This window comes from Lissotriton helveticus, chromosome 4_2 (assembly GCF_964261635.1).
Source record: "Lissotriton helveticus chromosome 4_2, aLisHel1.1, whole genome shotgun sequence".
In the NCBI taxonomy this organism is placed as follows: domain Eukaryota; kingdom Metazoa; phylum Chordata; class Amphibia; order Caudata; family Salamandridae; genus Lissotriton; species Lissotriton helveticus.
This window is the reverse complement of record NC_136064.1, coordinates 142,951,417-142,966,078: the sequence shown is the minus strand read 5'-3', so window position 1 is coordinate 142,966,078 and position 14,662 is coordinate 142,951,417. Positions and strand designations below refer to the sequence as shown.

The window sequence follows — 14,662 nt, the reverse complement described above, 5'->3', positions numbered from 1 at the left end:
CGGGAACGAGGAAAAACGGGAGGTAGATTATCTTCGCTTCCCAACTTGACGTTGACGAACACGAGCGAGGAAAAAACTCAGCTCCGCTAAGTGGAGTTTTTGGGGAATCCGCGGGCTCTGCGTAATGCGGAGTGTGAAAACCTTGGCAAACTATGTGAGAGGAGCGGAGTTCATCACCCAGACCTAAAGATGATGTGTTTGATATCTTGAGTATGAGGACTTTCAATTTTCATTATGGTATGCCACCCTGTTCCTTGCTTTATTTGATTTTTATATATTGATATCACATGACACTCATAATTTTTGACACTAAAATTTAGAATACTTACAACATTCTTCCCTTTGTTCTTTTGATGTTTTTATATTATGATTTAATATCTCTCTTACAACCTGTAATTGGGAACTTGTCAATGGCTAACTCACTCTGTCACTCACAGGGACCAATGTGAAAGGGTAGGAGGGAGAGGGGTGGTGGGGCGTACTAAATGCAGATTATAGCACATCTCCTTACATGGGGATGGGAAAGAAGGGAGGAAGGAAGGATGGAGAGGGGGACCAAGACAGTCAGGGCACGAACTTGGATATTTAGATAACTATTACCACACAAGAGAATGTAGCATTAGAACAAGACAATTATACAGTATAGTAGTCTTTAGTCTATCTAGGTGCGGACCTGGACCTTAGTGATCTTCTAGGAGCAGCAAAGTCGCTCTCGTCCCCTTGAACAACAAGCTGAGGAACAACACCATGCCACTGAGGGACAATTCTGTCCATGCGCCAAGTATGACCTCAAGCAAGTTGAATTACATTTCTGCCCACTTTAGTTACCCTCATGGGTTCGGAGAACCTTGTAGCCTCCCTTCTTCATGGTTTTGGTAGGTCTATACAAACCCAATAGCCCTCCTCTGAAAGTCCATGGTTTAACAAGTTTTATCTCATCATACCTGCTTTTATATTTAGACTGATGAACACTTACTCTTTTGTCAATCTCATCCTGGTCTACTCCACAGGGTTATGACCTTTTCCAAGGAGGTGAGAGTCTGGGGACTCTTCACTTCAACGAGCTGAAAGGGGAAACCCCAGTGACTGAATTAGGGGTTGAGCAATAGGTCAACAATGTATCTTGTAAAGCTTCTTTTACAGATATTCCAAAGACCTCTGCTCGCTGCAGACATTCTTTCACTAATCGGTTCATACGTTCCAGCGACCCGTTGGCCTGGGGTTAATATAGTGCTCTTTTATGGTGGGTAATACTGAGTCCTGAAATAAACTCTCTCATGCTTTCTGGTGTAAATTGTACACGGTTATCAGTTCCAGGACGTCAGGGATACCTTCATTGAAGAATATATCCTTCTATCTGGTGTTCACACTTGTAAACTACCCAACAAGTGTGGTAGTCCACCATGACACATCACAGTGGTGTTGGTGGGATAAAATGTTCCCAATGATGGGGCAGTGGCAATGCTCTCCTTCACTGTGATGGATGCTGACTGACACTCTTCATCCCACACAAAAGGGGTCCTTGCTTGTAGCAATGTTAGCAATGGCTCCAATATACTAGCATCGTTACAGACAAACTTAGCATAGTACTAAAATGAACCCAGGAATGATTTAAGATCTTCGTCTCATGTGGGAGCAATGCAGTGCCCTGAATAGCCTCAACCAAGTCGACCTTGGGCTTTGTTCCATCTTGAGAAATAGAGTGTCATATACAACACTTTTCTTTTTTTACGATTAGACCTGCTACCTCACGTTCAATTAGTACATTTCTCAGAATGGTGTTGTGCTCGTCCAAATCTTTTTCATAAATAAGAATATCGTCCTAGAAGGATAGCGTACATGGGAGGTCCTTCAATACATGTTGCATGATCCTTTGGAAGGCAGCAGCTGCTGAGGCCAACCTAAAGGGCATGCAAATGTATTGGAATGCCCCAAGAGGAGTTATAAATGAGGCTAAATGACAGTAGTATAGGTGCAGCTCCACTTGGTGGTAAGCCGATGATAGGTCTAACATACTAAAACAACTTGCACCTTTGATGAGGGTAAGAACGTCATGTATCCGGGGCAAGGGATGCCTATCCACCCAAATGTTCTCATTCAAATCTCTCAGGTCAACACATAACCGGGTTTCCTTGCTGGACCATTTGGTGCTAAGAGCTATGGGGGCCACTCATTGTGAGCTTTCTATTGGTGCAATAAACCCTTGTGACAACAGCCTATCCAACTCAGCTCGCAGGGGTGCCTGCATCATGTGTGGTATGGGCCTGACTGGGCCTGACTTAGTGGGTCACTGGTCGAGCATTGGTTTGGAGCTTCATGGAGTGTTGGTAGTTTTTTAACTGCCCTAAGTTATCTGTAAAGACCTTAGGAAAATCGTTGCACACTTCAGCGCCCCCTACTGACGGATCTACTAATAGAACTTGATCAGGACTGTTGGGGTCTAAGTTAATACCCAGTTCTCTTTGGTGGTTTGCACCCAATAAATTGGATCCTTTCTGCGTGATATATATTTTACCAACTGTGCTTCTCCCTTTAAATCCTATGTTCATGGTTGTCATACCTATCAAGGGTATGGGGTCAACATTTTACCCCCACCTGGATGGATGTCTGAAGGTTGTATGTCCTGTTGTCATACGGGAAACATTTTTGAGAATTCCTCAGCTTGCACCAAAGTATAGTGTGAGCAAGAATCCGCAAAAACAGTGACCTCTCTCTTGTCTAAAGTGACAGTACACAAAGGAAAATCAGCAGTTTTGTCAGTATCGTTGAGTTGATATGCATGTTTGGTTTCTTGGGGAGGTTCTGCTTTTGAACGTTGATCTCGGCAAACCCTATCCAAATGCCCCCTTCTACTGCACTTGTGACATGTGACTGATCTCACTTGACACCCTACATAATTGGCTAAATGACCACACCGGTAACACTTCAGTTTGGTGCCCGCTGGAAGAACGCTTGGTAATTTACTTTTGCTCTCTTTGCTGACCTCCTAATTACCTATAGCATTAATCTCAGCCTTAACCTAAGCATGTTTGTCCCAATCCTCCTTCATTGCTGCCATGCAATCTGCAGTATGCTCAATCCCCACTGCTATCTCTATAGCCTGTTTAGGATCTGTTTTTTTAATTTTTTTGCAGAGTTTTATATAGCGCAAACTAGACCCGAACCGAATCGGGTATCAGAGCGCTTTATATAGAACGAGTTACATTAGATGAGGACACACATTTATTTTAGGCACAGGGAGATTAAGTGATTTGCCCAGAATCACAGGAGGTTTTGGCATCATTACCGAGACTCAAACCCAGATCCACAGGTCTGAGGTCGAGCGCCCTAGCCGTTAGGCCGACTCCTCCCCCTTAATAGCAACTAATAGCCTCACCTGTATTTTAGTGTTGTTTGTGTACCTTACCATCTGATCTCTGATGAGGGAATCATGTAGTGTTTCAAACTCGCATGTGTTGGCTAAACCTTTCAAAGCCGCTATGTACGTTTTAACTTTCTCATTCTTGCCCTGTACCTCCGAAAATAATTTATACATTTCCAATACCACATTAATAATTTTACCAAAATGATTTTCTAGTCTGTTAACTGCAACCAAGTACACATTTTCATCATCATCGCTATCATTCTCTGCTTCTGCAGATGTTATAATGTCATAAGTTTTCCGGCCCTCAATACTTAAATTATGAAGTAGAGTATGTAGTTTGCACAAAGAAGATACTTTTTCCCCTCCTATTGCAAATAAGTAAGACTCCATTAGTCCAAACCATTGTTTCCACTGTAAATGGGGCTCTCCCACTTCGTTGAGGAAAGGAGGTGGTTGGGACATATTTGAAGTGACCATTTTCATTCCTGCCTTGCAGAGCTATGTCAATTTGGAAGACACTGTGCAAAAAAATAAACAACAGTAAACACGCTAAGTTCAACATAGCGGAGCCAGGTTTCCACACTGTGATGGTGTACAAGCACAAGCTGTGCTCGTCAGCGTGAACAATTTGCAATTCTGGGAGGAAACTTTGCAACAATGAGACACTCAAACAGAATCTGTCTGAGAGTGTGAGGTAGACTGCGAAGCGCAGCAACAAGTGGGCTAGCAGGGTCAGGAAAATGATGATAATAGCTGTGCCTGTCTGCGTGTGGAAAGCATAGACAGGCAGGAGATGATGAAGGACGTTGTATATCCTTGTAAGACGGGGCCAGGACAACTGTGGCAATGATGGTGATAATATAGCCATGTCAGAACTGGGGTGGCAGAGTGGGCTAAAGAACGGTGATGGATTAAACCCAGAACTTTTGACTGGGTGTGAGTGTTTGATTGATTCAGATGCTCCGTCCATCTCCACCCCCTTTTGTACTGATGTCAGTGTGTGGAAGGCAAAGACAAGCAAGAGAATGCGATGAGCATTGTGTACACCGTAATATGAGGCCAAGACAACAGCAACTCTTGTAGAAACTGCTGTGCCTGTCAGCGTATAGCAATGACGACAAGCGTGTAAAACCTATTCACAGACTGCGGCCCCTGTAACTTGACAGAAATGTCTATTTGACTGTGAATGGTGAAATAATAAAAAAGAAACAGGTGTGAGAGGAAAGGGACCAGTTATGCAAGAGTTAACCTTGCCCGCCTCCTCACTGAGGAACGCCTACAAAGGCCGTCCTAGCGCTGATCCACCTCAGAAACTTCCGCGGGGAAGATGGAAGCAGTGTCCGATGAGGATTAAACATCAGAGCCTGCTGGTAACTTGAGTAGGCTGCGCAGTATGAAGGTAGCAAGGCGGGAGCAGCGTCCGATAAGGATTAAACTCCAGAGCCTGTTGGTCACTTGAGTAGGCTGCGCAGCATGACGGTGGCAAGATGGGAGCAGTGTTCGATGAGGATCAAACACAAGAGCCTGCCAGTCACTTGAGGAGGCTGCGCAGCCTGATGGTGTCGTGCCCAAGGAAATCCTCGACTTTGAAGACGGAACAGCGTAGCTGATGAGTGAAGTCACGGGGGCCTGCTGGTCTTGTGAGGAAGCTTTACAGTGCGACGACCGCTCCTCTCAGTTCCACACAGCGGCAGTAGATAAGGTCACGTGCCCTCTAGGTACACCACAGGTGCTTCCTCATCCACTGGGCACTCACAGTGCTCTCCCCACGATCCTTGTCACACGGGGTAACTCAACTCCTCACATCCACAACAAGGGATGCTTCAGTACCATGCCACACAGATGGCGTGAAGGGAGTTTCGCTAGTTGTTCAACACCGCAAAGTTCATGATACATCTTCACCATCATTAGCCTGATGATCACAGTGTATATATACTCATTCCAAAGCAAGCAGTAAACAACTTGATGCAGTAATTATCCAAGTGGAAGCAGCAGTTCTTGGTAAGACAAGAAAACTCACTTATTCTCTGTAATGCTTCCAAGTATCAGCTGTAACTGGATTACGTATTGGGGCTGATGGTGAACTGTACCCACACGGTTGCCCGTTGCCAGTGTTATAAAGGAGCAGAAAAGGCAGGATGACTTGTAGACTCTTCTTCATTCGTACCTTTCACCATCACAGGTTCCAGTCAGCTTGGGTCAGCTGTGGAATGTTCTGTACATCACAGGTAGGCGTATACCAACAGGGGAGGAGGGAGTGGGGTGACGGGGCATACCCAGTACAGAATATAACAACATAGTTTAGTAAAGATGATTTTTATGTTCTGTATTTGAATATACTACTTTTAGAAAGTGGGTATCATCTTGCTTAGCCATGCTGTGTGTCTCTGCTGGGTTGTGGATTGACTGTTTGGCTTTGGAGTGACAGGGGCTGGTGATGTGCATTTACAATATATAGCCACTGGGGGGGGTCAAGGTGTGTCCTGTCTTTCCTGGATGAGTCAGGGCTGGGCTGAGTAGACTGGGTCTGCATTCAGAGTAGTGAGAGGAGTTTTTACTAGCACCTGAAAAGGCCTGGTCTACATTTAGAGTGGTGGGAGGAGATTGCCTTGTACCTGAATAGGGCCTGCCACAAATGCACAATGCTCTCTCCACCTTCTGCCAGGAAGCAGGAACAGAGAGGACACGACTGCTTTGGGCTGAGCAGAGACACTCTCTGCCCAAAAGAACAAAGAGAAACTGAGAATACATATTGGGGCAGAGATGCCAGAACTTTAGATCACTGCTGAACTAAGGGATTGTCCTTGAAGAAGAGCTGGAAAAGCTGTCAGGAGGACCTGCCACTTTGCTGCATGCTCTGCTGTCGTGACCTGCTGTTTCATCATACTTCTGTTAGAATTTTCTTCAAGGGCTGGACGAATAGCTTTCCACCTGTTGGAAGTCAAAGGGAGATAAAATCCTGCAGGGAACTTGTTGGAATCAAGGAACCTGCCAAGGAAAAGAGCTGGAAGAGCTGCAAGGAAGAGCACTGTCACTGCAGTTGCTGCTTCTGCCTTGGGTAGTGAAAGGACTGGACTGAACTTTCTTTACTTGTGCTGAGTATCTCCAAGGGCTTGAAGTAGAGCTTACCTCCTGTTCTCAAGTTTCAGGGATTGTCAAAGACTTCACTGACCACTGAGTACTGCCTCTAGAACCATGGTTTCAGTTGCCACAGAGAGGGGACACCAACAGTCGCTGGCTCTGTGTCCTTTATGGCACCGCAGAGGGCACTGCCACATCTCGTACCACAACCCTGGTCTCACCAATGACGATGACTCCATCGCCCATCGAACACTGCAGTCTGGACCAACAGATGCCAGCTCCCCGCAAACCATCTCTGTCGCCTACACCGTGATCCGTCAGCACCGCAATGAGCACTGCCTTCACTCTGCATCGTAGCTCTTGTCTCACCCGTGCCACTGGATGACTACCACCGAGCCGCTGCCCGCACCGTGCTGTGAGGGTACCACATGCCGCACCACTATGCTTCATATCGTAACTGGAATGGTTGCCATGACCAGCCTGCACCAACGCATCGGCCGCAACAAAGAGGTACTGTTGAAGAGTCTGATGACACCACAACAACACGTTTGGATGGAACTGTTGGATTCTGTTGTTTTCAGCACTGAAATAGCCTTGGACAGAGCTACTGACTTCAATGAACTGCATTTTAAAGTCATTCCTACAAAGTGCATTGTTTTAAATGTTGTATGTTAGATTTTTATCGTCTGGTCATATTTTGAATATTAAAGTATTGTATATTTCTCTAAACTGGTGTGGTGTCCGTTCGAGGTGTTTTACTGTGTTACTGTTGGTTATGTGCAAATGCTTAACACACTGCCTCTGAGATAAGCCTGTTTGCTCATGCCAAGTGATCAAGGTGTGAGTAGGAGTTACTTTAGATGTGTATCCCCCTTAGCCTGACTAGGAAGAAGGGTCTCTACTTGGACAAAGTTGAAAATCATTGCCAAGTAGAGAACCCTATTCCTAACAGAGTTCATCTGCTTCCTCCCTCAGTATCCCAGTCTGGGTCCCTGCATGCTGTCCTGTGTACCGAGGGGTATGACAGAAAGGAACAGGTAAATATAATGCAATAGATAAGGGCAACACATAAAAAGTATACACACAGTAGACTTACTGGCCTCGATAACAGGTGTGTCTTTAACAAGCATGAGCTGGGCGGTAAACCAGCACTTTAGGATGCTGCTCATGGCACACCAGTCCAGATGTGAGGAGTAAATTAATAGAAACAAGGCACAACACAACAGAACAGACTGATAAGAGGTCAGGGACTGGGCACGCTGAGGGAACTAAACTGTAGGAAAAAATCAAAGATAAGGAAAAAACATATGTTTGTGAGCACAACTGAAAAGCCAAATCACTTAATGGTTGTATGTAGGAACCTGGTACACTTACCTCAAGCCCTGGAAGTGGGTGGAGCAGGGGTCTGCAGTTATAGGTCTAATGTTCCAAGGTTCATATTTGTAAGAGGCTTGCGCTGCCGTTGTGTTACATGTAGTGATGCAGCAGCAGTGAAAACCTTTCAATATTATCTATGATGCCGCACAAAGCCATGTTGTGTGTGCCTTCAATTGGCCTCAAATATACATAGTAAGGCACGACAGCTCAGATCCCTGTGTCGCCTTACTCTGTGCAAGGGAGGCGTTCCATGGGCGTTGCGTTAGGTGTTCCCACAAAACACCCATGGATTTCGATGCATCCCCAGAGTTACAAGAGTCTGTAAACCTGGGGATGTGCCAAAACATTATGCCTCCCAGGGGAGACTCAACATGGTCAAATATATGTATTTCTCCTGGTTGTTCATCTTCCATTCTGAAGCACACGTGGATAGAAGAAAAAGCCTCCCTTCCTGCACAAAAAACAATCCTGCGGTATGATGCAAGTATGCCCTCCGCTGGCGCTAGGGACAGGCAGACAAAACGGCACCAGCACAGCTGGAAAAGACAGGCATGAGCTGCATTGCATAGATACAGAGCATTCCTGCCCTTTCCTTCTGATGTGGACCAGAGCAGCAAGGTACCAAAAGCCCACACATCTGGGTCCAATTCTTTAAAGTTTTGACTGACCTATCTTCCAACTCGCCCAGCCCCTGCACAGCAGGTCAAGTTTTGTTATTCCCCCAAGCCTTAATTCTGATGTGTGACCTCCTTTCCTAGGTATTTCACATACCCTAATGCTGGGTAGGTCTTCCCTGCTTGTGTGATTGGATGCTTTGAGGCTGTAATTTGAGATTTTGCTGCCCCACACTTCCCTTGTCCAGCTTTGCTTTCTGGGAGAATCATTCTGGTGAAAGAACACACTGCCCTACAGAGAAATGTTGTAAGGGTTCAGGTCACAACAGACTTATGAATTTCACAGGCAGTGTATCCAGCCCAAGTCCATGTATCATTCAGGAGAGAGGTTCTTCACTAGGTCATTTCTGGATATTGAGCTCTAGCAGTTCTACACTTCAATGTTTCTTCTTGCAATACCCTCATTTCAAAGTGGATGTTTTTTGGGCAGTTACAGAGGCTTTTCACTATTTCAAATGAAAATGGAGAGCTTATGTCTGTTTGACCATAACACCACACTGAGACACTTTAGTATTTCCTCACATTTAAACATGTTTGAGACACTACTAATCAAGTTCTTCTCAAATAAGGAAAAATACCTGGAATGATGATGTTGTTAGAGAAGTTTTCAGGCACTCTAATGTAGCCATAGTAGTTTCACAATGAACAAAAAACAACAAAAAATATCTCCTACCTGCCATGACTTTAGATGTTGTACGTCAAGACATCTATGGTTCTGGAAGGGCCCCATCTCAGTTCTGCATGACATCAGGTCCTGCAGAGCTTGTGCCAGGGCATACGCTGCCAGGTAGGTGTGATAAGTGTAACTCATTTCAGACAATGTAAACATTGACTCCAGGTCTTCAAGCACCTCTGTGCCAGTGCACTGCAGCTCCCCTTCCATAGCGTCCACTGGCCCTGAAGAGCTGGCATTGTTTGACCACTTACACCCAAAGGCTGCCTCCCAGAAGGAATGGATGAAAATATCTTCTGGAAACCTAGAGGGGTGAAGGCTCTCTAGGAAAGGCTTGAATCCGGGCATGTCAGAGGAATGGAGCACCATTGCCAGGGAACCATTCATTAATCGCAAAGAGGGCCATGGGAAATAATCTAGAGTTATTGTTACACTAGTTGTGAAAATCCACATTCTATCAGTTATGTTCAGGTCACTCAACTCCTGCAGAAGAGGTCTAATTTCCATCTCATAACAATCGCAGATGATAACCCTGGCAGTGGAGATCCGTATGCTTTCGGCGATGCTCCTCAACTTTTCCATTGTTAACTTGTCCTGGATTTTTTCCCAGAATGAGAAGCAGACTCCCACGCTCTTCAAATCTTCCCCAAGATCGTTGCCCCACATGTAGTAGATGTCAACATCTTCAGTTATTAGTCCTATCCAAGTCCAACCAAAGTGCTTCACTAACAGTGCTAATGCTGTAGCCTGAGGTCTCATGGGTGGAACGGTGCGTAGAACAGATGGGAACTGGACTTTGTCACTCAGGGCATCGTGCACTGCTCCATAACTGATCTAAAAGGGAAGCATAGTGAACAGACCAATACTTTACGACCTAGGAGAAATTCTGAGACTTTTAGTTTTACACCACTCAAATCAAAGATGACATTTTAATTTCCAAGATATGATGAGATATCACAAATAATAGCAAAAACATGTTTATGTTATATACTCATGTTAATTAATGTTGTCAATTTAATTGTAAAATAAACAAATATATATTTTGAATATATTACATTAAAATAAAATATTTTTTCAGATGTTCACATAAAAAAATCCAACTCAAGTTAAAAAATATATCTTTTTGTTATGTATCGCGAATAGTAAACATTTTAGTTAACATTATTTCACATGGGTTTTAATTTTAAAACCCTGCCTCTAATATTTTCGTGACGGGCTGGACTGAATACAAATTCTGAGCTGGGATACCATCCGCCTCACAACCAACTCCGACGACACCCTCACAGCCGCCGAACACCTGCAGTTCCAGATCCACACCGACCCCAAGACAACCATCAGAGGCACCCTCATCTACAGACCCCCGGGACCACTCACTCAATTCAGCGAAGACATCGCCGACTTCATCAGCCCACACGCCCTCCCCTCCGCTGACTACATCCTCCTCGGGGACCTCAACTACCACATGAAGAACAACAACAACCGCAACACCAACACCCAGCTAGACAACCTCGCCAACCTTGGACTCAAGCAACTGGTGACCACCCCCACCCACTACGCCGGCCAAACGCTAGACCCCGTCCTCTCCTCCAGCAAGGACATCTCCTTCAGCCACGCCACCGGACTCCACTGGACAGATCACAGCTGCATCCACTTCAGCTTCAGAAGGACCACGCTCCACCACCACCAGCAACAGGTCCCCCGCAGAAGCTGGAACAAGATCACAGCCGACCAGCTCGCAGCATCCCTGAGCCAGAACCCTCCCACCAGCTCAGCGAACCCCAACCAAGCCGCCAACAACCTCACGAGGTGGATCAGCAACTGCGCAGACGACCTCGCTCCACTGAAGACCCCTCCCAGCAGACCCGGCACCAAGAAAGCATCTGATATTTGATATTTGATATTTGAGAGGGTATTTGTAGAGCGCGGCGTTCGCTCCGGAGGGAGCATCATGGCGCTAAAGATCCTTATACCCAGCCTCAAGGGGTAAGGGGGAGGCTAGATGGCAGCTCTGGTCCAGTCGTCGGGGAGGCTATAGATCCAGGTTTTGAGAAGTTTTCTGAAGGGCTTTTCTGAGGTCTGTATTCTCAGATGACTAGGCATGTTGTTCCAAGCCTTGATGGCCAGGTAGCTTAAAGTTTTACCACCTTTTAACTTCAAGTTAAACCTGGCAGAGGTCATGAGATTGTCTTGGGCGGAACGGAGAGAGCGAGTCGGATGATAGTGAGGGAAGCGTCTGGTTAAATATTTAGGGCCGGTGTTGTGGAATGCATCCTGGTTTACCGACGAACTCAAGAGCTCCAAGAAGAACTACCGAGCCCTCGAGAAAGCCTGGCGCAGAGACCCGACACCAGACAACATGACCACCCTCAAGCTCGCCACTCGAGAACACCACCAACTGATCCACGCTACCAAAAAAAACGCATTCAAGGAACGACTGGACAACAACGCCCACAACAGCAAGGAACTCTTCAACATCGTCAAAGAGGTCTTGCAAGACCTCTGCAACTCGCTCGCCTCGTTCTTCCACAGCAAGATCGCAGACATACACAACAGCTTCAGCACACAGCCGACGCACCCTACAACCACTCCATCTTCCCCCACCACAACCCTCCGCGCCTGGACCCCGATCAACACCGAAGACACCATCCGCACGATGAACTCCATCCACTCCGGATCACCAACCGACCCCTGCCCTCACCAAGTCTTCAACAAGGCCGCCTCCGTCATTGCACCCCATCTACAGGACATCATCAACGACTCCTTTGACATCGCAACCTTCCCTGAGAGCTGGAAGCACATCGAACTCAGCGCCCTGCTGAAGAAACCATCAACAGACCCCACCAACCCAAAAACTACCGCCCCATCTCGCTCCTCCCGTTTCCTGCCAAAGTCATCGAGAAGACCGTCAACAGACAGCTGGCCGCTTTCCTCGAGACTAATGGATCCCTCGACCACTCGCAGTCCGGCTTCCGGGCCAACCACAGTACCGAGACCGCCATCATCGCAGCCACTGACGACATCCGAACCCTGCTCGACAACGGAGAAACAGTGGCCCTCATCCTCCTGGACCTCTTTGCGGCGTTCGACGCGGTCTGCCACCGCACCCTAGTACAGCGCCTCAGCAACATCGGAATCCAGGAAAAGGCACTGGAAAGGATCACCTCCTTCCTCACCGGAAGGACACCGAGAGTCCACCTCCCCCATTCAGATCAGAAGCCACCGAAGTCATCTGCGGCGTACCACAAGGATCATCACTTAGCCCCACGCTGTTCAACATCTACATGAGCCCCCTCGCGGCCATCGCACGCCAACACAACCTCAACATCATCTCCTACGCCGACGACACCCAGCTGATCCTCTCCCTCACCAACGACCCCGCCACCGCCAGAACCATCCTACACGAAGGGATGAAAGACGTAGCTGAGTGGATGATGAACAGCCGCCTGAAACTTAACTCAGATAAGACGGAAGTCCTCATCCTGGGATCGTCGCCCTCCGCCTGGGACGACTCCTGGTGGCCCCCTGCCCTGGGCAACGCACCCAAACCAACAGACCACGCACGCAACCTGGGCTTCATCCTGAACTCCTCCCTCTCCATGACCAGACAAGCCAAAGCCGTCTCCTCATCATGCTTCAACATCCTACGCATGCTATGTAAGATCTACCTCTCCCACAAATAATGCCGAGTCTTAACGTGAGGTCCTCACCGGGGAGGACTTCGAGTTCTAGGATCGTAAACACTGAGCTCACACCACCCTTACGAATGGACACCACACCGTAAATTTCAATAAGCAAGTTCTTTATCAACAGTAAAAAGGAATCAGCACTCTTATTTACAAGCGATTGAGGGATCGTAAAGTCTCAGGAATTCGGGAAGGGGGAAGCGGGACAGTCTCATTCTTTAGGCCAGTATGAAGCGTACCCTGCGCACCGCTCTCAATCCTCGAGCCGGGGGATACGTAAAGATGATGATCGTACTGAGGTCGTGTTGGTAGCGTCGATGGTCCAGCTGGACCAGAGTACTCCTCGAGCTGCGACGAGGTCGGCAGGACTGTATCCGGAGGTCACTTCTTGAGGAGCCGCGACCACGTCAGCAGGGCTCAGGATGTTCCACGAAGGTCTTTAGTGTTCAAGATCGAGCAGCAACGAGGTCAGCAGGGCTCCGATGTTCTAGTTCCGTCGTTGCGAGGATGAGCCGTGATGACGTCAGCAGGGCTCCGAGGTTCCATTTCCGTCCTTACGAGGATGAGCCGCGACAGCGTCAGCAGGACTCGAAGAGTTCGAAGGTTCAGTTTTCCCCAAGGGTAAGCCGCGATCAGATCAGCAGGGCTCTCTTGTCCAGGATACAACTGCCCGCTAGTTGTTGGGCGGCCCTTGATATAGTCCAGTGGCCCTTTGATGTCCGGACCCTTGCAGGTGGAGGTCTCATGCCTCGGGGGCTGTCGTTGGAGAGGTCCGGTGGTTGGCCCTTTGATCCCTTTGAAGATGCGTCCGGGAATTCCCAGACGCCCAGCAGGGTCTGGAGCCAGCTCTCAGGGAGGCCAGAGGTGTGATCAAAACCGGCCCACATGGGAAGGCCAGAGGTGTGAGAGAAACCAGTCTCACAGGGGAGGCCGGAGGTGCAATCGCAACTCCCTGTCTTATCTCACTCGGGGAGCCCTTTACCCCCCAGCCGGGACTGGCGCGTCTGGAGCCTAAGTTTTGCTGGTGCCGGGGTCAGGCAAGGCCCAGGGAGTCATGGACCTCAGGATGGGAAAATGGCTGTCGGGGCCCTGTGGGGTGATGCAGGTTCGGGGTGCCTGGGGCCAGGAAGGAGGACGGTGGAATGTGGGGCTGGTCGTCGGTTGGTGGGGTCGTGTAGGGAGTTTGGGCGTACAGGGAACGGGACGACCAGGGGTTTCTGAGTGCAGGGCTATGCTAACGGGGTGCTGAGGAACGGGGGGAACCACGCCACGAGGCCAGGTCCAACACCCATCAATTTCCCATTTACTGCTAACATGCATGCGTTTGTGTCCAGAGATCACTGTGCATTAAAGATAGGAAAGGCAGAGTTGCAAACCTCCACAGAGGTTTATGAAGCAATTTGTAGTATATGAGTAGAATTACTGTCACCCTACTAAATGTACTAAACATGGAGTTTGTGAATAGTTCTATAGAGTTACTACACCATAAGGTAAAGGAAGAAGCATTGCTGTGGAGACAGGTGCTGGATTTGCAATGCCTCGTAGTCTGCTCATTCTACGCATCATTTAAATTCATGGCAATCCATGGCCTCTTTCTGCCATCACCCTGCTTTTACCAATATACATTAACTGCTGCAACCTTAAATTAGTGGTAGACAGTGCTGGCTGCAGACAGAATATGGCACTTACTGTGGTAATGTTCACTGGTAAAGAGCTGCTTGGTTGGCACTATTACCACCTGGTGGGAGTCAGTTGATGAGGTGCTGATTGTGGAATGATACGGTTGATGGAGTGGTGCCGCTCACCCAGC

The 14,662-nt window shown here is 47.7% G+C and overlaps 1 protein-coding gene across 1 annotated transcript in view; it reads right to left on the bottom strand.

The window, feature by feature from the left end:
* Positions 1 to 3,841, bottom strand: part of LOC144751987 (vomeronasal type-2 receptor 116-like) — a 91,577-nt gene extending 87,736 nt beyond the window's left edge. The window contains exon 1 of the mRNA XM_078639945.1: positions 3,407 to 3,841. Within this exon, the coding sequence (XP_078496071.1) occupies positions 3,407 to 3,841 (435 nt within the window). The remainder of the gene's footprint in view (positions 1 to 3,406) is intronic.
* Positions 3,842 to 14,662: the final 10,821 nt, after the last annotated feature.